This window comes from Athene noctua, chromosome 1, assembly GCF_965140245.1.
Source record: "Athene noctua chromosome 1, bAthNoc1.hap1.1, whole genome shotgun sequence".
NCBI classification, from domain to species: Eukaryota; Metazoa; Chordata; class Aves; order Strigiformes; family Strigidae; genus Athene; species Athene noctua.
The window spans coordinates 88,119,265-88,145,110 of NC_134037.1; the positions used below are offsets into that span (position 1 = coordinate 88,119,265).

At 37.4% G+C, this 25,846-nt stretch overlaps 1 protein-coding gene across 1 annotated transcript in view; it reads left to right on the forward strand.

The window, feature by feature from the left end:
* WDR64 (WD repeat domain 64) overlaps positions 1-25,591 on the forward strand; it is an 81,002-nt gene extending 55,411 nt beyond the window's left edge. The window contains exons 12-28 of the mRNA XM_074896845.1: positions 2,182-2,330; positions 4,225-4,348; positions 6,579-6,748; positions 8,360-8,536; positions 9,426-9,556; positions 10,841-10,933; positions 12,625-12,718; positions 14,102-14,144; positions 15,403-15,536; positions 16,702-16,807; positions 18,471-18,532; positions 18,942-19,051; positions 19,828-20,010; positions 22,244-22,343; positions 24,382-24,462; positions 24,645-24,678; positions 25,437-25,591. Of these exons, the coding sequence (XP_074752946.1) occupies positions 2,182-2,330; positions 4,225-4,348; positions 6,579-6,748; positions 8,360-8,536; positions 9,426-9,556; positions 10,841-10,933; positions 12,625-12,718; positions 14,102-14,144; positions 15,403-15,536; positions 16,702-16,807; positions 18,471-18,532; positions 18,942-19,051; positions 19,828-20,010; positions 22,244-22,343; positions 24,382-24,462; positions 24,645-24,678; positions 25,437-25,480 (1,835 nt within the window). The 3' untranslated portion in view covers positions 25,481-25,591. The remainder of the gene's footprint in view (positions 1-2,181; positions 2,331-4,224; positions 4,349-6,578; positions 6,749-8,359; positions 8,537-9,425; positions 9,557-10,840; positions 10,934-12,624; positions 12,719-14,101; positions 14,145-15,402; positions 15,537-16,701; positions 16,808-18,470; positions 18,533-18,941; positions 19,052-19,827; positions 20,011-22,243; positions 22,344-24,381; positions 24,463-24,644; positions 24,679-25,436) is intronic.
* Positions 25,592-25,846: the final 255 nt, after the last annotated feature.

Consider the following 25,846-nt stretch of genomic DNA (forward strand, 5'->3'; position numbering starts at 1 on the left):
GTTGGACTTGATGATCTTCAAGGTCCTTTCCAACCTAGTTCATTCTGTGATTCTGTGAAGCTGAAGTTGAATACAGGAATAAGATATACAAGATGTTCAGAATACAGACACTAAGGGACTTTGCACATGAAGACCATTTTAAAGTGGGTCTTGTTATATATGGTGCTAATTTCAATATAGAAATATGCATGAAAATATGCATCATCAGAATTAACAGCAAGACCCAGAGGAAATGAGAAAGGCTTCTCTGAAGGCAAGGTGAGCCTTCCTTAGAAAAGCTAAACTACAGATATTTTTCTGTAGCCTTATCATTTCTTGAAAACTGTTAAATTGCTGATCTTCCTCTAACTATTCCTCTAGCACCCTCTTCCCACGTGGAGAATGCAGCAAAGAATAGTCTCTGTGGAGCACTCACAAGTGTATTCAAACTCCTTATTTAACTCAGTAGCTACAGAGAGCCCCACAATCTGTGGTGTCAACAGACATGCTGTCTGATTGATCAGGTATAAAATATTGTGGGAACTCATCTTGAGGTTTCTGGGCTCTTTTTCCTTACTGTGTATCCGGGAGCCTGGAACCTCTGAGGGACCAGAGCTTAGCAGATGTCACTAAGGATGTTAGCCTTCTGTATCTAAGGCAGAGATTCTGGAAACCAGCAGGGGTTTATCTGCCCCAGAGACGTAGTCACTGAAAAAGAAAAACCTTTGAACCTGTTCTGGGGCTATAGAGACCTGAGACATACCAGGCAGATAAGGTCATTGTCTTTGGAGAGAGCTTTTTCTGTCCTTAGGTTAGGAATAAGGCACAAAGCTTGCAAAGCTTGTAAAATCTGAGAAGATGAATGTGAAACATTTTGTTTTCAGTGACCTGATAGTTTCTGCTGAATCTTTGTGCCAATAAACTTGTTTTAGAAGCCTAGATAAATTCATTGGACTAGAGTCCAAATTGTTGTGTGTATTTAGGCATTTGGTAAGCACTTAGCTTCTAGGTCTTAATGTTCTTAGGTCTTAGGTTAAAAATGCCCAGAATTTTAATCAGTCTAGCTTTTAAAGATATTTAATCACTAAAGGATACAGATATGACCTTCAGTTGAAATTTAAGTTAGTGAGATTTTCAAGGCTTGCTAATGAAGAGATTTTACATGGATAAATCCTTGACAATGAGGTAACTTTGCCCTTATAAACGATGATTGGAGCAGTGTCTAAATATCTGTAAAAATCTGGTCCTGTACTCTGTAATGATTCCATTAAAAGGTTAAGTGAATGTCTCCTTGGCCCTGAAGAGGGCAAGAGACTGAGGCTGTATGTGGGCAAATTAATTCTCATTGCTATATTTCTGGCTTTACAGAGGAGATTTTCAGTTATTAGTTCACTAACATCCATAAATCACAGCTCACCTTCATGCTTCATTTGAGTATTGCCATAGCATTCCTTCTGTGCCTTTTTCCAAGCTGCTGGCCGCTGTGCCTGGACTAAAGCCAGGTATTAGGCAATTTTGTCCTTTGCTGCATACTCCCTGCTGACTACTGCTCCTCTGCTGGTAGAACCATAGTAACACTGGAACTGCAATAGGAGCCTGCATGTGTAGTCTGACTTGTGAGCCTATCTTGTAAAAAACTTGTTCTTTCTTTTGTCTTCTCATCCCCATCTGCTTCTCTGTCTTTGCAACACTTCTGATCTGAGAGCACTAGAAGGCGTCTGGAAAACACCATTCAGACCTACAGTGCTGTGTAAAGGAAGGTACTAGAAAGACATCATCATTGCTGCAGATAGAATTGATTTATCTCTAAGAAAGGAGATACCAGAATTTATTTTAGCAATATATCTGCCAATTAGAGTTTTACTTATTTGGGTTCATTCCATTCCATTCCATGCCAACCCATTCTGGGACTGGGGGATTTGTGGCTCCTAATGATTTGGACACAGGGTATCCGTCACATCAAAGGTGGGCAGGTGGTTGCCTAAGGCAGGTAGATACCTAGCCATTGTGTGGCATGGGAGGATGTGTGAATGTTTTCTGGTTTAGAGAACAGGTATTCTCAAGAAACAAACAATATTCCTTATCCTCTTTAGAAGAATGCAAATGGACCCTATGGTTTACATAAAATCCTTTTATAACCAGAAAATGTAACTGGCACTATACACAAAATATATATATTCTCACTCCTCTGACCCTCTGCAGGTTCAGTTTTCATTTATATTTATCCCCTAACTCATATGATACAAGATACAAGACAGGTGCCACAGACACATGAGAAAAGCATCAATGCTCTTGTTTACAACAAGGTTTTTCACCAAATTCTCACTATCTGCTCTGAGTCAATACTGAAGGTGAGTGAAAGTTGTCACCATTTAAAGTGAAAAAGTCTCAGGGTTTTTTTATTACAAATAATTTACTGGTTAATTAGATAAGTTATTAGTGTTTATTATTCAAAGTGTTGGTTTTGTGGCTATTTTTGTGCTCAAATTCCCCAGGGAAGTGGTAGCCATGATGAATAAACTATTTGGGTAGATAGCTACTTCCCTGACCTGCACTGACATAATTGCACTGCAAGCACCAGGAAGATTGATCGAGGTACTGGATTTAGTTGTAATGTTATTTCCTTTGGCTGAACACATACACTTCACCTCTTTTTGCAATGGGTTTTTGCAAGTATAGCAATAGTAGTGAAAGTCCATTGGCTATTTAGTAGACACAAAGAAAAATTTTGACTGCTGTGATGTCAAACTGTATGTCCAATCAACAATTCATGCAAGCATAATTACACAATATTTTATAATTCAGAAGACATACCTGATAAACTTCTCTTTAAAGCTTAGGAAGTGCTTGAGTCTCGGTCAGCTTAGTAGAATATAAATGTGTATTTTAGACATTCTATTGATTGGTATGAAGCATAAAAAACCCCACTTTATAAAAAGTGATGCTGCTTTCAGATAAAATATTCCTTCACTATAATTAGAAAGTTTCATTGGCACATACACTGTGCCTAAACTATAGAACCCGGCTTTTTATTCTCCTGTTTTCCTTCTTAATCTTTTGTCTTATCTGCTTCTATTTGGGTAGCAGTTCTGGAGCCAATTTGCTGACTTTCTGTAGATACTTTTCTCATTCAGTTTCCTAGAACACACTGTTCTGAGCCTTAGGGATTTCAGGACACACAGCGAGGGAGAAATGTTGAATATAATAGCCAGTTAACAAGAAAAATAACGTGGTGGAGATAACTTTTATCACTTTGTGTCACAGCTCTGTTTGTGTTGAAACATTAATGGAAAGATTAAACTTGCCTATTAACTTTACCGTATGCTTTTGAACCACTAAAAAATAGTTGCTATGCATGTTTCAGAAAACCCACAGATTAATAAAATGAGTCACTACTGGTGTAATTAACAGTGTGACAGTGATCATCAGAGGTACCAAGGACCTGCAGTTTTCGTCAACTGTTGATGGGTTCATAGGGCAAGTTTTGTAGGGAGAGGTAGCATCTCTTACTGGGCCAGCTGGTGATGCATGCCATTCCTGTGGAGAAAGGCTTGTTTGTGTAAAGCTTTGTTCGTTACGCATTCAGTAAAGATGTTATTTCTCACTGTAAACCCTGAATTCCTTAGACCATGATGGCTACAACATCATTACACCTACATAATAGTTTGGGGCACTGGGTGCTGCAGAAAATCAGATCTAGATAGTGCATATGACATAAGTGGCTAGTTCATAAATCCAGTTGAATCTGACTTACCACACTATAGCGACCCAGCTTTGTACTGGTACTTCATTAGAAGGCATTGCTTAAATTCCCAAAAGGATTAGATAATGATCAGATATGGTTGTTCCTATAGTTTTGGACCAAATGTTTATGAAAAGCCTCATTTTAATATTCAGCACAGAAATTATAACTCAAAGAACTCTTTCTCGTTAGATTTCTTTGCCTTTGCGCTGTAAAAACTCATTCTGTTTAACAAGTGTCTCTGAATTAACAAGAGTCTTTCTCATAGCATACTAAATTCCCTTGCCAGAATGGCTTCTCTGGGGAGAGGGACATTTTCAGGGAAATTACACTAGTATTTCTGTAAAAGAGCATGGCAGGGTGTTATTGTAACAGAGAAGCTGTTTCACAGGATCTGAAAATTTGCTCTTGGAAGTATTTGTCTTTCTCCAATTACACTAGAACACACTGTGTGATGAGTTTTAGAGGATATAGTACAAATAATTACCATCTTATTTTTTCAGGTCTGGGACCTAGAAACAGGATATCAAATATATCAGATTGAAGATGCACATGGGCTGAATACAGAAGTGACCTGTGCAGCCATTGAAAGAAATGGTTTTTATCTTGCTACTGGGGCATGTGATGGTAAACCAATTAAATAATTTTACATTTTTATTACATTTATTTTAAATTATGTATTACATGAGCAGACAGAACTCTTTGCCTTGACTGTCTCAGTGACAGAAGAATGAATTTTGGCTTTCTTCCAGGGTGGGAGGAAGTATGCACAGAAGGGAATGCACAGCTGTCAGTCTGTGGAAAAGGGCAGGGGGATGTCTTGGTTGGCTTTTATTTGATAGGTGATCCATAGAAAGGTGATGTTTGGGCTCTGGTGCTTTGCTAGCCTATTGCTCTCTGGAAGACTATCTTCAAAGCTCTAGGTCTGAAAAGATGTTTCCTCATAGGACTGAGGACATAGATCTGTAACTAAATGGCTGCAGATGGGGAACAGTAGGTTTTCAACTTCATAGTGTCTAAGCTGAATATTATAGTTGTAGTGGATGAAAATATTAACATGGTAATGATTTAGCAGCAAATCAAGGTTTATCAATGACTAGCAGCACTTAATTATTAACCAATTTATGGATTTACAAAATAATTCAATAAAATACATTATTAAAATAGCAACTTAATTACAGATTTGAAGATGACAAGATTCACACTATCTTACTATAAAGTATGCTAAATAAATGTATATAGACATATATTTCATAAACACAGGATGTACAAACACATAGACAGTATTTGGATTCAGTGAAATACGTATGTACCCACACTCATGGAAATAACTGTGTATAGGTAGACAGGTGGATGAAAGAGAAGTAGCCCAAAGTTAAAATTTCCCTTTTCTCAAGTTTAGAGTAAATACTCACAATGCATCAACACTTCTCAACCAGTGATAATTGAGACTTGAGGAAATTGACTTCTCCCTGGCCTCCCGTTGGCTCTATCAGTGGATGGTACCTCAAGGATTTGATGCCTGAGAGGCGTCCCAGCTCAGAGGAGATGCTGGTCACAGGCCCACTGCAGTCCAGGAGAGCTCAGAGGGTCTCACTTGGGATCGCTGTTTATAGGGTCCAAGACAACTGACTTTTCTCAGGTACTTTTTCACTCTGGCCCAGCTCAAATGACGAAGTATTCTGATGTCTTCCACCAGTTGCACAAGAACTTGATGGCTGTGCAATTCTGTTATTGTGCTCCCTCAACCACATCCCAGGTACAGGTGTACCAGGCTGTCAGGAGGCAATGGACTGTTAAAACTGTTCCCAAGCGATAGGGAAAGCAGGAGCCAGGCTTGTCAAAGGGTCTCCTTAACACTCTGGTTTACTGCCTTTGCAGTCCTTACCACGTTAGATTGGTACGTGGCCCAAGGCGGGGGCTGGAATCGCACCAAGCACTAAGTGGCCCAGCAAGGAGAGGGGAGAGGAATTGCACCACCGCAATAGTGTCTGCAGGCACTAAACACCAGAATATATATATATCTACATGTTTCCTGAATTTTTCATGTGTGTTATTTAGAGTGCATTAGTTTTAGGTAATGTGACAAGACCTCTCCAATACACAAGTGCTACACTGAATTCTGCAGCAAATTTTAATAATTCTGTAATCTGTTAACATGACTGAATAATTTTTCATACATTCAAATGTTCAAGAGTACACACCTGAAGTATTAAAATATATAAAATATATGAAAGCTGCCTCACGTAAAGAGGATATGGCTTTTTCCACACAGTGTACTGGCTATTGTTTTTTATTTATACTTGGGAGCAGAGATTGTACCCTTTATGGATCCTAAGAACTCAACAGAAGACAAATGCTATCAGGTCTTAAAAAAGTGAAGTCATATATAATAACTGCTTCACTTCAGATAATGCTGTAGCTCCGTCTCCCCACCAGCTCTGTGGGACAAGTCCAGCAACCAGGTCCCTCTGGTCCTTCCCGTAGCTTGGAACCTGAAGTCTTCTGCCTGACAGCCCCACAATCTGCTTGCTCTCTGATGATGTCAGCCCAGAAACAGAAGTAAGATAGCCCATTATCCTGGGCTGCAGCATAAAACAGATCATGGAAAAAAGATGGAAAAATGGTGGGGCTACTGGTAAAGATGTTTTCTGGTAAGCTTTGTGTCCCTAAGGGTATTGGCACACACACTGCTACAGCTTTTGAAAGACCAGTGACCTAGCTCTGAACCTTCAATTGGGTTTTCTTTTTTCTTCTCCTTTCACAGTTTGATCCAGTTCAAGTTTCTGACTTTGAATCACAGGTTATTGGTGAAAGTTCATTCCCTTTTGTATATCTTTCTCTATTCTGTGTTTAGGAACAGTGAAAATTTGGGAGTTTGAAAGTGGGCAGGAAGTTAAAGCCTTGCCTTTGGCCCAGCACAGCAAAAATGAGTGTCGTCTGCTGAAGATAGTTTATCTGAAGGCTAATGAAAGTCAACATGCACTTCTTGTTTTGGAGCAGAGTGGGAAGATGAAAATCATTCAGGTTTTTCAAATACACTTTTTTTTAAAATTTCATTTAGTAGTTCCTCATTTTCAAGGTGAAATAGGACTTATTAATTAATTAATAGATAAACTTTTAGAAATTGTCAAGGAAGGATCCACTTTCTGCATGTCATCAAATTAGCTTTCTCCCTTTTTGTCTAAATGTTAATATGTTCATTAGTCCATTGCTGATTTTCATCATTCGGATAATTTCTTTCCTTGCATTTGCTTTTCTGATTGTGACTGAGGTTTCAATAGTTACAGATCCTATAAGGTAAAGGCTTTAAAATATTGCTCTTGTTATTACAGACAGTGTTTACCCTGTTTAAAGAGTTTCTAATTCACCAACAGCTGAGAATGGTTAGACTGTTCAGGCAAATCCTGTTTATCTATTTATCCCCACTGCTCTGGTCAGAGCCCTGCTTTTTAACAGCACCTCAGGCCTATGGCCATGTTCTCATGAGGCAGCTTTATCTTTTCCTCCTTCACCACTGCCTTTCAGCCTTAGTGCACTCCTCAGGCAGTGGAAGACAAAGCATCACCTTCTTGGGTTCTGGATACCTGTCCTTTGTAGAGACCACTGTCCCAGTTCCACAGCTGAGCCCTCAGACTCAGATATTGCTGACCTATCCTGGTCATTTGTATGCCATAGAGGCTCCACTTCATATTTACTAATAGAAAGTTCCCATGACTCAGGATTCAGTTTCACAAATGTCAGAGGCCTCAGGCCTATACACTTATGTCACTATGAAGCTCTTCAACTGTAGCCCAATATAACTCTTGGTATATTTTCCCTCTATGGAGAGTAGGTGACCATGGTATTATCCTGCAAAAAAACCTCAATATCAGATGATGTTGGCTAAAGGAGGGGTTTTTTTGTCTAAAATTACTAGATTAAGGCAGTGGCTGCTTAAGGACTGATACAAAGAAATAAGACAGTAATAAATCAGATTGTCTTGCTTGGCTTGATTTTCAGAGTCTACTCTGTGTTCTCTTCAGATAAAATTAACAGGATGCTTTTGGAGCTCACAATATTGTGGTTTCATTTCTCAGTCAAACCATGTTTCTGTAGAATTTTCTTCCTCAAATTGAAATGTTATAAAAGCAGAATAAAAGCAGAAACTAGATACTGAAGTGAATTTTTTTAGTTGGAAAAGCTATCAAGGTAACTCCCAGTAGCCTCTAGGCACAATGGGGAGGAATCAGTGACTTGAGGCCATGGCTGAACTGCTGCTGCTTCTCACACAGTTGGAAAAAACAGCAGTTTTGCTGGTATAGTAGATATGAATTGGAGACAAGCAACCTTAAAGAACAAGCAGCTGTAACTGAAGAGACAACTTACTTTAAGGAGGTAGTTAAACTGAATAAAATCAAAATCTCTGAACTACAGAGCTGGACAGCTTCTATATAACAGCAGGTATAATAATTTAAAGTGAGCTGGAATATCTCTGGTTGGTGCTTCAGTTTCCAGTGTAGGCATATGTTAGGTGATATGGGTAATAGTTTTGTAGTTTGGCACAGAAAATAAGTTTTGACACACACTTGCTGATAATTATCTTATGAATAGAGAAGTCCTTTCCTTTCTCTTTCATTAAGTCAGTTATTTTAATAGGGTAACTCAGTTCAAACATATCTATATGTCACATGGGTGCTTCCTGAGGCAGTGTCATTTCCACGAAGGAATCCAGTTGTGTCTCTGTCACTGAAGCCTGACACCTTACAAACACATGATTTTTTTCCGGATATTCAACTGCTGTCTGACACCAGTTCTCTGAGGAATGACACAGAGGTAAGAAACACTTTAAAGTTCCACATCATTTACAGAAGATTGGAAAGTAAATGTTTACTGTGCCTTTAAAGGTTTCATGTTTTCACAACAGGATAAGAACTAAATTAGTATTCCAAACTTTTAATAACACTGAGGGTCTAAAATAAATCATGTAAGAAAGTGATTGTTTCTAAGGACTATATCTGTGTAATAATCCACTGGACGGTTGTCGCCATGATTAAACAGCTGCTCTGAATGTACACTTCACATTGCTTTACAAAACAGTAAGTTGAGTTTCTTGTATAAAATGAAAAGTCATTCATTGCTAAAGCTAAACTGACCTTCAGTAATAGTGGCAGATAAAGACCAAGCTGGGTGTTAAAGTGATTCCTTTTTCTCTTCTTATTGCTTTGGTAAAATAAGATGTAAAATTTATGTTTCAATTGTTGACCAATTTAACTCGAATAGTCCACGAGACTTAATTTTTGTGTTGTATAATTTCACTAATTCGGTAACAGATCTGGAAGATATTTGTAGGAAGGTCATTATATCTCTGTTCAGTGACTTATTGCTTTAACCTGATTAGAGTGTCTCCATAGATACCTACTTCTCATTAATCTTCAGCTCTTAAGCTGTTTTTACACACTCTAATTGCAACTGTGCTGCAGATAGCAGGTCAGGTTGGCAGATGGACGCCGTCCTATGCAGCAGAGAGTCTCCCAGTACTGTCACTCCCTACTTCCTTCTGATGCTTCTGTGTAGCTCAAATACCGCAGTATTAGAATAGCATTTAATATGCAGTTGTTGTAGACACTGTCAGTTTAGGCATCTTGGTAAACTAAGTTAAAACATTTCACTCTTTAGTGTTCACATTGCTTCTACTAATTTTTTTTTTTAATGTTCTTTGTAGAATTTTGTCCATTCTGTGGAAATTAAGTGTTTTGATGTTTTAAAAGTAGAAGGATGGAGTTTGATAGCTACAGGAAATGCAAACGGGGCAGTAATTCTGTGGAATTTTGAATCTACCTCTGTGAGATGCCTGTAAGTATTGCTTTCATGGAGGCATTTTGATCTCCAGTATTTCATACAAACTTTTCAAATGGCATAGTAGAAATTCTAAGATACCCAACTGTAAAGGGTGATGGACAAGCAGGAGTTAAAGTAGTAATTTATGTGGGCCCCCCTCTCTCCCACTCCATATTACTTTGCTAGCTAGTCCTAACATTGCAGGTAGAAGTGATCCAGAGTAATTGGGGGAAGGGATGATGTAATTAAGAACAGTGTTTTAACATAACTCAGCACTGCCACTGAAGGAAATTCCTGCTATATAACTCACTCTGTTATTGACTAGAGGCTGCTACTGAGCTGTAGAAACATCCTTATTTTGGAAGTTTTTTGTTTGGGAGGACTTCTGGAAATAATACTACTTCAGATGATAATGGCAGATACTCTATCAGTATCAGTCTATACATAGAAGACTAGAAGTCACATTCAGCAATGAGAAATCTGAATTGATTGTGGAGGTTTGGGAGTAAAAGTCTTTCACAGAAAGTGACAAAAAGTGATCATAGGATGGTTCCAGATATTCTCATGCGTGTTAAGCTGCTACAGCAAGAGAGTGAACAATGACAACATGTCTGGATAGACTGGGTAGAGCAGCACTGCAGTGTTTCTATGTTGTTGGTGGAATACATGCCTTTTAAGACCATACAAAGTCAATATTTAACTATCCTACCCAATAGTTTCACAGCATCCTTCATGTAAAATTGGCATGTTTGTGAGAAAATTAGTTGAGTTTTTCTGTACCATGGGAAATAATCAAAACTGAACTGCAGTTCTGGTTGTGTATCTTCCTTTGCTTTTGCCTCCCCATATATGAGGGAGCCAATTTATGTGGATGCATGGAAGACAAGAAAGTCAGTGCTTAGAAAGTAGAGTATTTTACCCATGGTTCACATGACTGGTTTGAATGTTAGGAGCAAGGTACTTTTCTAACATTAACTTAGTTAACTTCAACATAAGTTACTTTACATTTCTCTTAAATGCTAAATCTCAAGAAAATACTTGGCTGGATTAAATGTTCATCATTCTATCAGGTTTCTGTTTTTCTTGGCACAGACACATTTTGTACCTACTCTTCACTGACATTAATCCATCATAACTGATCAACTGATTCTGAAAAACTGTGACTAAAACTTTTAGGTGACATACATTCTGGGAAATTAAATGTTTAATTTTTTAGGTTCCAAATAAAGTCTGCAACTTTTTGGGGGGAACAATACACAACCTATCTGACACATTGTGTATAAACACCTTTATTTTCAGGTGTAAAATTAATGAAGACAGCCAGGCTTCAATTCTTCAAGCATCTGGAGTCAATGCCGTGTTATTCCTTGTCCATAGTGCTTTCTCTTCCAGGTAACTGTGTGCCCCAGGACACACAAAGTCATTTGGAATTTTGTTGTACTAAACTGTTGTAATGTTTGTCCAAGATAGCTGATTTAAATTGGGATTTGTCTTGTATTTAATCAGTTCAAGTTCAAATAGTTAATTAGCTTTCCCATCCTTGAACTTTGGTAATGCTTATAACTTCATATTATATGTTCTTTTTTTTACCACTAAGCTGTCCTTTTGTTCTCTAAATGACCTCATAAGTCTCAGTTCTGTTGAAGAATTCAACAGAAGTCAGCTTTTGACAGATATCAGTTTTCCTGTGTAGGGTACCTTCTTTGATTCTTATCTCTGTGAAATAACACTGTGTTGCAGCAGCCTTTTTCTTTATTTTAAACCTGATACAATCCTCATACTATTAGATACTCTTAGCAAACAAAGAGAGAAGCAAGATCACTGAAGTGTGCAGCCTCAACTTTTATCTTAAAACAAACTTGGAGCTGGCATAGGTTGGTAGGGTTGAATGGAGAGCAGAATTTTACACGAATATGCTAATTTTGTGAAAAAGGCACTGCACCTGTACATAACTTCAGAAGAGCTTGTCTTCCAGTGGATATGCAAAGGCAACGGTAGCCAACAGGACTCTGTATGATTTAAATACTTATGCAGCTTAAAGGTCTTAAAGCAATTAGGCAGTTTTTTTGCTCTCCTGAATCATAAGGATGGTTTATGGTCTTACATTGCTTTAAAACCTTCAAGTAGCTTATGCATTTACTACACCCCTGAATGTACCAGTGCCACCTAACTGAACATAAATTTGCTTTTTGACATTATAGCTTAATGATTACTTTAAGAAATCCTAGCTAAATTAAAATGTGGTGATTACAATTCACAAATAGAATTTTTTATAAATCAAGAAAAGTTCTGATTATGCTTAAGCAGGAGAATCCTACCAGTGACTTTGAATCATATAGGCTTAGGATGTTTTGTATGTACTGGGAAGGTACCTGAATGAATTTGACTGTGATCAGTATACACACACACAATAGTCAAGAATGCTTGCAAGTCTGTAAAATCAAACACTGAAAAATTACAAAGTCATGGCCACCTGTCCAAATTAAAGTGGGCTACCCCAGCTACGTACTTTCTGTAGGGGTTTTACATTATCCCAGCTATTCAGAGACTCCTCTCAAAAACAGGGCAGTCTGTGACATTGGTGTAAGTTATGTGGCAAGAACCTCTCATTAGCACAGCCAGAACTTGACTCAGAAACACAAACCTTGAAGACCACATCCAATTTTTTTCCTGAGTTTCTTCCACAGAATCCTGTTTCTGATAACTTTCTTAACAGATTGAAAATAAGCTTCTATAAATAACTGAAAACTATTTGCAGAGCAAAGCACTGTGTAAAATGAAAGGGAACAAACCATTGGCATGCACTGAATTTTTCCCCTTCTTGAGGATGCACACCAGTGTTAATTTTGATTTATTACAGATTTAACTTGCTTAAAACTCCTGACAGGAGAGGTTGGCTGTGTAATATGCAAAAATTGCCTAGTTACTTAGATAAATTTATAAAACATCAACAACCCTTAGTCTAATCAGTCTAATCAATTCAGATGCTATTTTATTATGCTTTATTACACTGGATGATGTTTCCAGATAGCAAACGGTATCTTCAAGAATGTCAGTGATCTTCAATAATTTCTTTCACACAGGAAAACTAGCTCCCTGCCCTCTACTACTGCTACTGTGAGGCATGGTATCAGTGCCATTCCACAGCACAAGAACAGTTCTTCAAACTTACGTAAGGTAGGTATAGTGGCTTCATGGATTTGATAGCGTTCAAAACAAATGTCTATTTTCATTTTGGTTCTGGTTTTAAAATCCTGTAGCTTACTAAAATACCTCCATAAAGCCATGCACAAAACTAAGTATCAAGAATTACAGAGAAATGAACTTAATTCACCTAAGCTGAATGAGATGGGGAACTAAGAGTACATTCTGTCAGGCAGCAGGCTCTGTGATACATGGAATAGCTGATGCTTATGACTAGCAGTTCTGACTTTCAAATGGGGGTATAGAAGAACTCAAAGGGGAAGGTAAAATAGACAAATCATTCAATACTTGAATAAAAGTGGAACCACATCTACATTGCAGCCACACTTGCTTGGATACATTCTTTTAAATGACAGTATGATTTTTATTTTTTTTTTTTTAATTTACTATCAAGATGCCAGCGTCTCAATCTGGGTATTTTTGCTAAGGATAGCATTATGATTTTTGTGACACTTTTTGTCCATGCCAGAAGAGCATATCTGCAGAGCAACAAATAGCAAGTAGGCAAAAAGAGAAAAATCCTGCTACATCTCAGATTCTTTCCTGCATGTTGTTTCGGCAGAGCATGGCACTTTCACAGATTTCCAAGTAGACACAGGCCTAATGTTATCCACAAACTAAAGAATACAGTATCTTGTGCCATGTAGTTATTAGTATAACAAAATAGACAGTCACTGGCAGCTCTTAAAAAGATCCCCAGAAGCCCAACATATCAAGCCTTACAGATCAATAGGTAGGATGAGATTGAATTGGCATGTCACCTTTTAAGATACCTCAAACACTCGTGACTGCATATTTTTTCCTGCCTTACTTGACTTGGCAAATTTTTGGGCCAATATACTGATTACTGTCAGCGTTGGGGATCCTCAGAAGCCTATATAGTAAGGCACAAATGAAGAGCTGTGACAATTCTCATACTGAAGATGCAGATATGAGTAAATGTTATTGCTGTTTATGCACTTTGTTCATCTTTGTTCAAGGCAGTAACAAGGCTATATGCATATTCTGAATTAAACTCTGTAAGAGATCTAGGTTACATTCACATGACTGTAAGTGATCGACTTTGCTTGTCCTAAGAAATTAATGACATTCAGCCAAATTTATCTTTAGCATGCTCCTAAGTTCCAATTAATTTCATCTGTGATTTGTTCATCTATGATTTTGCTTCTCTTCAGATGAAATGTTTCTTGTTTTCACTCAATGCCATTCCAGATTGAATGGGAATTGGGGTAATATTTGTATCCTTCAATTAAAAAAAAAAAAAAGTTCTTAAAAATAATTTCAACTAGAGAATAGTTCTTAGTTAGATCCAAATTCCATTTTCTAATTCTGTTACATTTTATTCCTTGCTTTTAGGAAAATGTAAGAAATGATGAAATTAAGATTCAAATAACAACAGGTATGAAAGATGTTTTGCATTCTCTTTGTTGTTGATTCATGTGTTCTGCCCAGATTAGTATCAAAACTGAGTTTGTCAGTTTTTCTGGCAAACTGTGTTTAGAATAATTGGTATACCATTGGTGTGTGAATGACACGCCTCAAGATCTTCTGCTCCCTTCTGATTTGAAGTTATTTCCAAAAAGCCAGGCCAGGATGCAGGATATGCAAGGGCTTAATTTATGTTTTTTCTAAATAGATATGATGCTGAAAACCTTGCACAATCTGGGAATGTCAGCTATACACACTTCTCTTCCACATAAATATTTGAGCAATGAATTATTGAAATGGTATAGCAGGAGCAAATGTGAGTCAAGCATGAATGAATGGCCTCACAGACAAAAGCTTCAAAAGCAGATGAAATTTTCGAAGAAAAAGTCTTCCCTACAGTATATATCCTTAAAACAACAGAAACAAGAGAGAGACAAGTCCTTAAAAGTTAAAGCTGTCCAAATGGAGTTGGTGAATTTTCAAGAAGCAAATCCTCTAGATTCTTCTGAATCCTTTAGACATACTCTGATGGAAAACAGACTTTCCCAGTAACAAGGAAATTGATCATCTTAAATGTGAATTTCAGCTGAATTTATTTTGTAAAGAAAACATGCCCTGAAACCAGAATATCCCTAAACCTTGTAGCAGCTCAATGAAATAGACAGTCATGTGAGGTCCTGCATATACTGTATGTCTGTTTCACTGAGGACTTTCATGGGACCCCCCAGCATCTCCAGCTCTGGGGAAGTCATAGCAGGAACTCAAAAAAGGTTCTTTATGACCACCACCTTGCATTTAGCAAAAGTTTTAAACTGGTGAAATAAGTATAGAAATCTATAATTTCAGAACTGTTAAGTGTCATTTAGCTATTAAACTTCACTTCATTGCTGAATTTATAGAAATCTCTAGAAGCTTCATGCAGAGGCTGCAGAACTGCCTCTCAGCTGTCATGATGACCACTGTCTTGCACTCCTCCCCTACCCTCACTGGTGCTTGCAGTTTCTGTAAAATCTGTTGCTGTGCTTTAAGTAAGATTCCCCTGCATCAGGGAGCAATAGTTCTGGCTGGTTTAGATAAGGTCATGAAGATGTATTTGTAATGTTTTCAGAGTAATCCATCTTGATGGATTTTCAAATTTACTTTTTTTCCCTAGTGTTATGTAATTTCTGTGCATTCTAAAGTAGTACTAAAAATTGTTGAGAAAATGTATGATCATTTGTGTTCCAAAGCAGAAGTCACAACTAGGTATAGGAATATCCAGTACTTGAAGAAGAATGTACAGTCATCCAAAGCTGTAGCAGGACACCCACCAATACTGGCTTCTGCTCATGAAAATGGCTGTATCTGCCTATGGAGTATTCAGGTAGCTGACTGTCTTTGGGATGGGTCCGGACTATTGAGAAGATAACTCTAAGCTTTGGAAACATGCAATTTAACTAGCAGTTGCAGCAGCAGATATTTTATTGCATTTTTTGGTTAATAGTTTCTTCCACAGACACAAATTAGTTCTGCTTTAATAACTGTAGCTGGGAGTAATGGCAAGTGGAAAATGAAAAAACATGATTTGAAATAATTATAACAAAAAACGACTGTAAAGTTATGTGGAAGTCTAGAAGTTGACTTTGCACAGACAACATTTAACTTCTAAGAAAGGATGATAAGCAAGGAAGACTGTCCTACTCTCAGAAGAGAGAAAAAATCTCTGGAACACTGCATAAGCCGGCTAGCACTCGTAGGGTTACAAATCAGGACATATTTAATAGTATCCTAACACATAATGTCTACAGCTCTAATCAGCTTGTAAAGCCAGTCATGCAACAGAATGCCAATGGCTTAGTTGTCATATCACCTCAGATCTATAAGACTCTATTCCAGAAAACATGTTACTCTAAGCAAGAGATATAAAGTTAATACAGCAAGAAGGGGGAGTACCATGATGTGATTGGGTAATATTGGTCATTAGCATGCTTAGATTCCTGTAGGAATCTCCAAGTTCAGATGATGGTGATGTCATCACCAGTGTGATTGTCATCATCATTATATTGGTGACTCAGTCAAGAATCTCCTTATCAGCAAGACGTTCTCCCTCACCTCCTTCCAAACCTGAAGAGGCAGTAAGGGAGAAAGTCTACTGGTGGTTACTTGAAAAATATAACAAGTTGGAGAAGGAGATATCATGGGCTCATTTGCAGCAAGAAATATTTCAGTGGCAAATGAGATGCATACTAATGATATTCCACAGTAAATGAGAGGTAAGAGGTGAAGTAGGGGTACATACAGCTAGACTGAATTGCTTGAAGAGTGAAATAGCTTGTTCTTTTGATGTAGAAGAGACAGCACTCTAGAAGAATACACCCCAGCTATCTTGGTCATTCAGTAGATTAGGAACCTACCTTTTTAGCAGCTTTCTGAATAGATATGAGCTGAGTAATTCTGAACAGGTCAAATCAATGGCACTCAACTTCTGATGCATTTTTTTTTTTCATGTAGATATTATAAATATGTGCCTATTTATTTCTTTCTTTTAGGGAACCTTAGTGAAAGAACTTTTGCCATTTTCAAAATACCCTTCAGTTCCTCTGACAGCATTATGTACAGACACCTCCGCTAAAACGCTTTTGGCAGGCAGTAAGGGTGAGTTAACATGTTAGTCATTCTGTTCAGGACAGTCTGTAGGACCTCAAAATATCATCCTGTGAATATGCCAGAAATGTGGAAATGAAGGTCCAAATGCTGCCAGACTTTCTCCATTAAGGCTATAATTAAATAATTGAAAAGGTATTTTCTAGTGTGAAAGGATGGTAGATTAAAGCTTAGCATTAGTAGCATTATCATTAGAATTGTCTTCATAAAAGACACTAAAATTTTCTTCATTCACGAGCCCTGCATATACTTTCCATCTGAATTATTGTATTAATACCAAGGACAAATATTACTGCTAAAACCAAAAATTTCTCATCCATAGTAATAAAACTAAATAAAAAACTGCAGCTGTGGCTGTACCAAGAGCCATGATTTGGAAACTGATGAACTGCACAGTAATGGCTTCAGCAATATGCTGCTATATAAGGAAAGAAAGCACTTGTGTCTGTGCTAGCAGCTCATTGTTAGACTTTTAATTTCACACCAAAACTGGCTTTCATTTGGCAGAAAGTCCAAGAGTTTATCTGCTGTCTGATTCTCCTCCAAACCTTTAGAATCACCCTGGCAATTTTCCTCTTCTGCATCTGTCATATGAGATTTTTGTCCTTTAATGTGTCACTTTTCTTCTAAAATATCTATTAGAACTCTTTCCTGTCAGCTTCCTGGTCTTCTTATGCTGTCAGAAGTTGGATGGAGCAAGTTTGGGTTTTTTTCAAAACTGAACAGTAGCTTGACATTGGTGCTGAAAATGAAGAGAAGTTTCACTCCCCATTGAATCAAATCAGTAAATGAGTTCAGGAAGGCAGCATGCACTGAACAGGATTTTAATTAGTTGTGGAAAAGTATCCATCCTATTACCTGTTCATCTGATACTCTGTCCTTTTATGTTTGCGCCACTGTGTATTTGCTTTTCATGCTTTCCACACCCTTCTCTCTTATCTGCAGTACTACCAATTTCTTGTTCCCATTACAGATTTTTCCATGTTAGGAAAAGGTCAACTTCTCTGTCAGCCTCCTTGCTTTCTCGAAAATGTACGGTCCTAGAAATCAGATGTGACCAGTATGAAAGTTGGAATCACACAAAAGATTCCTCTGTCTAGTAGTAGAAATGAGAGATAAGAGGCAACTTCATCAGGAAAGAGGCAGGAAATTGAGCAGTTGTGGGTCATAAAGAAAGTGGTTCTTTTATTCACATGAGTGCACTAAAAGGTTGTAAAGCATTAAGCTTTCATTATGTATGTAATTAATCAAACTTTGTCCATTTTACCAGGACTGAAAAACAGTTTAATCCCCAGGAAGCTCTCATACCTAGTTTGTGCACTAAGTAACTGTCTTGACAAGATGACTCTTATTTTTTTAAATTATGTCATTTAAAGAAAAAAACTTTACTTTCTTTCCATTTGAAACCTACCCAGTTAATGACACATGCTCACAGTGTATATATATATATTTCTTCGCATATTAATGAATAGTCTATTATTTTCTACTCTGTGCTTGACAATGAGTTAGTGCCATTCATCTTAAAAAAACTTCCACTGACCTGTAATCTCTGCTTCATTCTGCTCAGTGTTTACCAAGAGCATATGGTAGCAACAAGTGAATGTGTAGCACTAACAAAATTTATTGACATTTTGCTTTTTCCTTTCTTAAACAGAGGGACATATTATGTGCTGGAGCATTGCCTCATTCTTAGAAGATCCAGAAAACAGTAAAAATGTAAGGAAAAATCTGACAGATTTTCTTGACTTGAACAGTATACCAAGATAAGACAAAAAGAGAAAAATGGATTCAGAGCTCTACAGGGACTAAAAATATTTCCTGCACATAAAGGTCATGTCTTTTACCTGAAATAATAACTTGATGCTGTGGAAAACAAGAAAAACATAAGTAAAATGCTATTAGCATTATTCCATTGTGTTCAACGAGGCTACGTTAAGAACGAATTTATCTATGTCCCCTGAGTGGTGTTTCTACCATATGCCCTTTGCAGACTGTTTCATGGAGGGATTACTTTTTCTCCTTTTTTAATTTTCAGAAAGCCATGCTGATAAATCCACTAAGCTAGCAACCATGGTGGCATACAGAACTGCCTATAATACGGTTATGTTGCTTTTTTTTCCCTCAGCAAATAAAGGAGGAGCTCTGCTGGAGCGCACACTCTACTGAAGTGGTTGACTTATTTCATGAAGATGAGAAAAATGTGGTAGTGACAGCGTCTATTGATGGTTCAGTCAGGTACAAAAATGACTAATACTTCTTACTGCTATGTCCAATCAGTTGAACTGTCTCCAGAGTTTCTCTTCTTGCTGGACTTGTAGATAGGCTAGATAAAGTACTTAAATAAAATACAACATTGTGTGCTTTTTCTGTTCTGCACCTGAAAGAACTAATTTTTTAATGTGACACTTCCAGTTTTCTCAGGAAGTCAGACGTTTTGCAGACTGTCATTTTCTTTCAGCAAGGTGACCTTGAATGCATAGGTAACAGCCCCATCATTTTAGAAATTACTTCATGTTCTAAGTCTGTTTAGCTTTCAATACTTGTTAAATTAACATGGGTCCTAAGCATTGCATCGAACCAATGCTTATGCAATTAAACCACTGCGGTCTGAAGATGCTTTATAGACAACGGTAATTCCTCGGCTAACAAGTACATTTGGAAGGGTTTCTTTTGGGTTTTTTGGGAGAATCAATAAGGAAATTCTGTGTAGATCCTACTCTGGTGGCAGTACCTTACTGTAGGAGAAATTCAGGATATTGGTGCCTTTATTCCTCAGTTTTGTAATTACAAAGATGAGCTTTGTTTTCCGATTTTTACAACCTCTTTCTGAGAATTTTTTACTCTCAAGTTAGTTACAGTATGAACAGGGAACTTCAATCTCTAGACTGAACTTTAGAACAGCACTGCAGAACTTGATAATCTAAACAGATATATGCTCAATTTTTGTTCCATTTCTAAAAGTATTCATTTTTTCTTTCTGTCCTTTGGCACCGCTTCTACTCTGTCTGTAGGCTCTGGCATGCCATGAACGGATGCTATCTTGGTTACTTCGGACAGCCCAGGAAGTTTGAGTTATCAGATATCAGTCGGTTGATTTTGCCTTGTGATGTTAATAACTTTCCTACTATAATTAAAGAGGAAAGCAAGCATATGGAAAAGAAGTTTGAATATCCTCTCATGCTGTACAGGGACAAGTAAGATCTCATACATTTGCATACATGTATGGTTGGGAAAACAGTTCTGAAAATAGACTTAAAAAGCACCTTTCACCTGAACATCAGAAAAAATATTTTTTTTTCTAAATAACTTGTAGGAAATACTTCTTTTCAAAAATGTTTTTATACAGCATGGATAAATCTTTTAATTGGTATAACCAGGTGACAGTCAGGATTAAGCGATGTTCAGGATTTGAATTCAGTAATAATGATGACTAGATAATTGTCTCAGATTTTAGCCTAATTAGAATCTGTATGTTATGTACAGTGTTCAGCTTAGCAGCCTGTTTCCTTTCCAGTTCCACAAGCTGATGGACTTCTGGGATCCCAAAAAATGTATTGAAAAAGCTTAATGTGAATAGTTTCAACCCAAACCCAAATCCTTCTGTAAGAATAAACCAAATTTAATCTTTCAGTTAGAAAAATGGTCTTCCTAAATTTGCTGGGATGTTATGGACACATTCACGTACCTCTGATCTTGATGTTCTGACACTGGCATAAATGTTGTGTGTTGAATAGCAGTGTCGGACCTCTCTCCTTCAAGTCAGAGTTCTCAAGGGATGTAGGTTAGTTACAAGTCAAGCCAGAGAGCCTTGGCCCTCTAGCTTAAGTCATATTTCTAGTCCTGGAGCTCCCTGGTTTGTTGAGTGGGTTGCCCAAATTAACATAAAGACCAAAGCAGAAATCTTTAGAGGCAATTTGCACAGTGCCTTTAGTAACAAAGCAGTCCAAATCTGGGAAAAATTACATCTGGGCTTAAAAAGTCATACGTGCTTTAGTGGTAAGGTTTCATATACCATGTGCATTGTTAGGCCCCCTTTTAACCAAAGCACTCTGGGACAATGGGAAATCTGTAAATTGCTTTTTTGTTTCCCCATTTAGGTCAGCATCCTGCTAACACTTATTATTTCATATAGTTCTTACTAATGTGAGTAGTCACACTGAAGTCAGAACAGTAACTCATCAATTTAGAGAAGTGCTTGGCTGTGTTTGAAGGACTAACCCCTGTAGTCATTCTGAATAGTCAGCAGCTAGTTTGAAACCTCTGGAATCAAAGATACTGTAATTAAGCCAGCTAACCTTAAAGAAACTTTCCATAAATGACATGCCTTTGTCAAACTGTGACTACTTTTTGAGGACTCTTCAAATATTTCAGTAAAGGAGAATGGCTATCGTATGTTTAAAACACATTAATTAAACAAACTGGAAGCAGATGAGAAGCCTGCTTAACTGTATGGAGAACTGAAAAAAAAGAGGCAGCCACATGTTGCGGAATAGAAAGTTTCAGTCTTATTGTTCTATATACTCTGTGTGCTGTCACCTCAAGAGTAACTTGATTCCTCTGGAATAATTGTACCAAACAGTGTAATGGATAGCTAGCTAACTGTCATTCAAACGCTGTGTGACTTATGGATGCTAGGCTTTGTTCTTTACAGGATACAGAAGCTTCTTTTGGATCAAGTCAGTTATCTTCATGATGATACCACAATTTGCTTATTGGATAGCTGTCATATAAGTCACTAAGATAATATTTTAGAATTTCAATTAATAAATGAAATTATAAATGCTATTAACAGATATTCCCCAAATGTGCATAGACCTGAAAAGGTACAAACCCAGCTGAATAGCATAGGTGCTTACAGTTTAAACAAGTGGCTCAGGTGATCTACTGAAAAATGTCAGCAGGTGGAGAGACACAATTAGAAGAATAGTCACAGTTTCTCTCTGTAGTTTATAATTCCTTAGCTTGTGTGATCTGACTTAATTTTTCTCATTATAAATGAAACTGTGTTAATCTACACTAACAGACACTCTAGATCATTTCTTCTTGTGGTTGACTTTGGAAACCAGATATATGAGCAGAGGAAACCTTCTTTGTTATGAAAGTGTCATATAAGAATTGCAGTCAGAACTGACAGAAATGCTGAAAAGCCATTATCAGACAGTGAGTTAGCACCTAGCTGTGGTAACTAATGTTTTTTATATTAACATTTCCAGCCTTCTAAAGATGACAAGCCTGTGTCTGGATTGACAAAGTGTTAGTGAAACACTTCATGACACCTACAAAGGTCCTAATATAAATTATATTTTGAAGATATATGGAATAATTTACACTTCAAACTAATATTATTTCGGAGCCAGATAAGAATGTTGCATTCAAAATTGCTATTTTGATAGGTGCATCAGGTTTTTTTCTGTCTTGTGTGTACAGTTGGAAAAAACTGACCAGATCACCTTCAGCTTTAAAAAAGCCTGAACATGTGGACATAAATCAAGACTTGAAGTTTTTCAAAGCTCTGGTTTCTCCAAAGGTACCTAATGTATATGACAAATTTGTTTCTGTTCTGTGCAGTGCTTAAGAAATGCAATTGTATTTAGAAATTAGCCACAAATAACCCTACATATTCTTCTCGTTCAATGGACAAGCTAGAACAAAAACGTATAAGCATAAGGATTGAAGAAACCTCCCTGGTTTTCATTCTCATTGTATCACACTTCCAAATTCCAGTTTAGAAGGTAGCACACACTCATTCACTTGTTTGGTTTAACAGCATTTAAAAAAACTGTAGAATTTTCACATGCTCCAACAGAAATCCTAAATATCTAAGGTTTACTTGAAGGAAGTGTGAAAATACTAGAACAACAGTGAATCTGTGGTTATACACAATAGTTCTTCCAGGGTTCCCATTAAATCAGAAACCAGGAGAGTTCTGAGTTAGTTTAGATATCGTTATGAATACTTTTTACAACAAGTTGGTAGCTCACAGGTGCTGCACTGTCTCCAGAGCAGCCTGTGTTTAAATCACAGAGAAACTGATGTAGCTGCTGTAGGAGCATGCACTGCAAAGTAACGGCAGTTGATCATTGGTGTCCTGTTGTTTGCCAGCCGTAGACAGAGCAGTAGTAGTAAGAGAGAGAAGTGTTAGTGGGAAAAAGTATGTTGATGATGGGTATAAAACATGAAATTTACTGTTGCAAAGTCAGTGGTTGAGGTCATTGTGGAACAAGTCAGTAGAGGTTGGCTTTGCTTTGGGTTTTACCTAGTCATTTGAAAAGAGGACTCACTGGAGGTATCATAGCAGAAGATAATTGATATGTTAACACTGGAGTCCCCTTCTAATTGAGCTTTTGGTGAGAAAAAGGCTTGATTTCATATCATTTGCCAGTGGATTGCCTATCAAGCCAGTGGACTTAAGTTTGCACTTAAAACTAGAGGTGTGCTATTCAGTGGCTGTGCAAACACCTAGAGTATATGATTGGCTCAACATAATTCAATTGTCCTGTCTTTCTGCAGTAGGTAATGCCTAGAAATTAATGCACATGAGTAATGCTTAGAATTGACAGACAGACACTGGAAGAGATTCCTTTAGGAATGTTTTACATTGTTGAGGTTTTGGCATCTCTTAAACTGTTAGTACTGCAGCACAATCAGTAATGTGTTAGTAAGACCATAAAAAAATGTAAGTAGAAAATCTCTGTATAATGTACCATTTCAAATTAAACTCATATTTTCAAATTTGATGGAAACGAGAGTTCTTTGTGGTATTTCAAGCTGTAGATGCATATTTTTTTTTCCTTTTTGGAGGACCATAAATTGGCTTCCTAGGGTGAAATCACAGCTATATCATGTAAAGACAGTTTCATTTCCTGCCCTGTCCACAAGTGTAATACCTAGGTTAAGTCTCAGGATTCATGTGAGGTGGATGAACTGTCAAGGTACCTGAGGTAGTTTTGCAAATTCAAAGCTTTCAACAGTTAACAGAAGAAATGTGCTGTTCATCTGCATCTTTCACAACTGGCTGCTGAAGTGTTCACAATTTACAAAGCCCAACAGGATAGCCAGACTGACAGCCCTGTGATGAAGCTTTCGTCAGAGGGGGAGTTCTTACTCCATTACCCCTTGGCTAGACTTCCACTGTCCTCTGATAGCATGCATCCACCAAACCTGACAAGTACCCTGAAAATTATTCCTTTAGTGATCTTATCCAGGGTGTTAATAGGTGAGAGAACTAAGTCTTTAAAACTAGCTTTAACTTAGGTGATAAAAAGCATTTTGCTGTTAACTGTCTTGATTATGTGTCCCTTGGGAAGCTGGAATTTTGCTGGTTATGCATTTTCTATAGCAAAAGACTGATCCCCTCCTAATTTAAAAAAAAAAAAAAAAGTTCAAGGCAGCCTTTACATGGTACAAAGAAAGCCTGTGCATAAACCATAATCGCTCCACATAGTAATTACATATATTTCTTCAAATAACGTGAATGTTACCATGCATTTTGAGAGCAGAAGTAATGTCTTCATTACCTTTTGTCTTCAGCTAGTAATGCACTGACTTTGCCTTTCCTTGGTCAGATCCATAGACAACCTTTGGAATGTTTTGAGTCTGGATATAGAGAGGCTGGTGCAGTATTTGGGTGTCTTCCAATATATGAGGTAAGCACAAGTGTTTTCTACCTTTTGTGGTGGCATTCATACAGCAGAAGCCATTATCACTAGTAAATTATTACAGTCTCATACCCTGACACTCTGTTGTTAACTATCTGCTTCTCAATTTCATTTTCTAACATGGTTTCCACTACTCACCACTCAATTAACCATTCTCCATTTGGTGGAAGCTTGGGAAGCCAGTTGAAGAGAGTGTGCCACAAGGTGAGTATTACAGACATTTACTTCTGTTCAACCTCACGTTATTAACTTTTTGTTCAGACTCAACTCCTTTAACCAGCCCAAAAACTATTGATTCCTACCTTCACAAAGGTTAAGTCAAGTGTAAGTCAATACTGGTTTATGGGTAGTATTGACAATTTATTGCAGGCTGTCTAGCAAGGCTTCCTAGGTTGTTCCTTCTATGGAGAAAGACCAGAATGTCCACAGAGCCTTGTCCATCCCACCTATCAGAGGATGGAAAGAATCACCCCTAGCATAGGTGCTGATCTCTTTCTATAGAGTGTACCTGGAGAAATAGCTTGGATGAGCGTCCTAACATCTAGATGGCTGGTTTGGTGGGACGAATAGGATACTCTGCATTCAAGTATATATGACTTAATGATTGTGCATGCAGCATTACAGAGTATGTCAGAAAACAGAAAACTCAGGAGCACAGTGTTCAAATAGTTGGCGCATATGCTATTGTTTTGACCATTAATGTGCCTTGGAAATCTATGTTTCATTTTCTTCCAGAAGAAGAAAATAAAATACCGGACATCTTGTGTCTTGGCAAGTTAGGAGCAACTACGCTGAAGCCAATGGCACTGCAATGGATTTACAGTAAAATGAGATCAGACTCTTTCTGTGAGCTACATGCACAACAAATAATTTTTTGTCTGTACTGTTACAAAGTGCTATCAAAGTGGTCTGTTCACTTGAATATATTAATTCCTGAAATTTTGGAATTTATTTTTTTAAAGGTCTTCGGTGGAACAAAGCTGAGACGTCCAATCCCACTGGATAGATAATGGAGACAGGTTTCAGTGGAGGGTCAAGACAAATAAAATTAGCATCCATCTTCAAGAAAGTGGATTAGCACGTTCCTTATTTAAATTTTTTCTCAGTTTTTTTCTATTATATTTAAATACATTGCATTATTAAGTAGAACATATCGAAATCAATTCTTTACTTCTCTTCCAGTCTTTCAGTCAGAGAAAAAATTCTAATAAAGCCAGTGTATGATCATAACAAGATCCTCACAGAAAAGCCCATCTCACTCCACTTTTTGATGGTTAAGAAGGAAAAGTACCTTACTATGATTAACTGCTTAAAGATTCAGAGCCATAAATCTGCAAAAATTCTTTTTTTGCTAGCCATACAGACTCCTCTG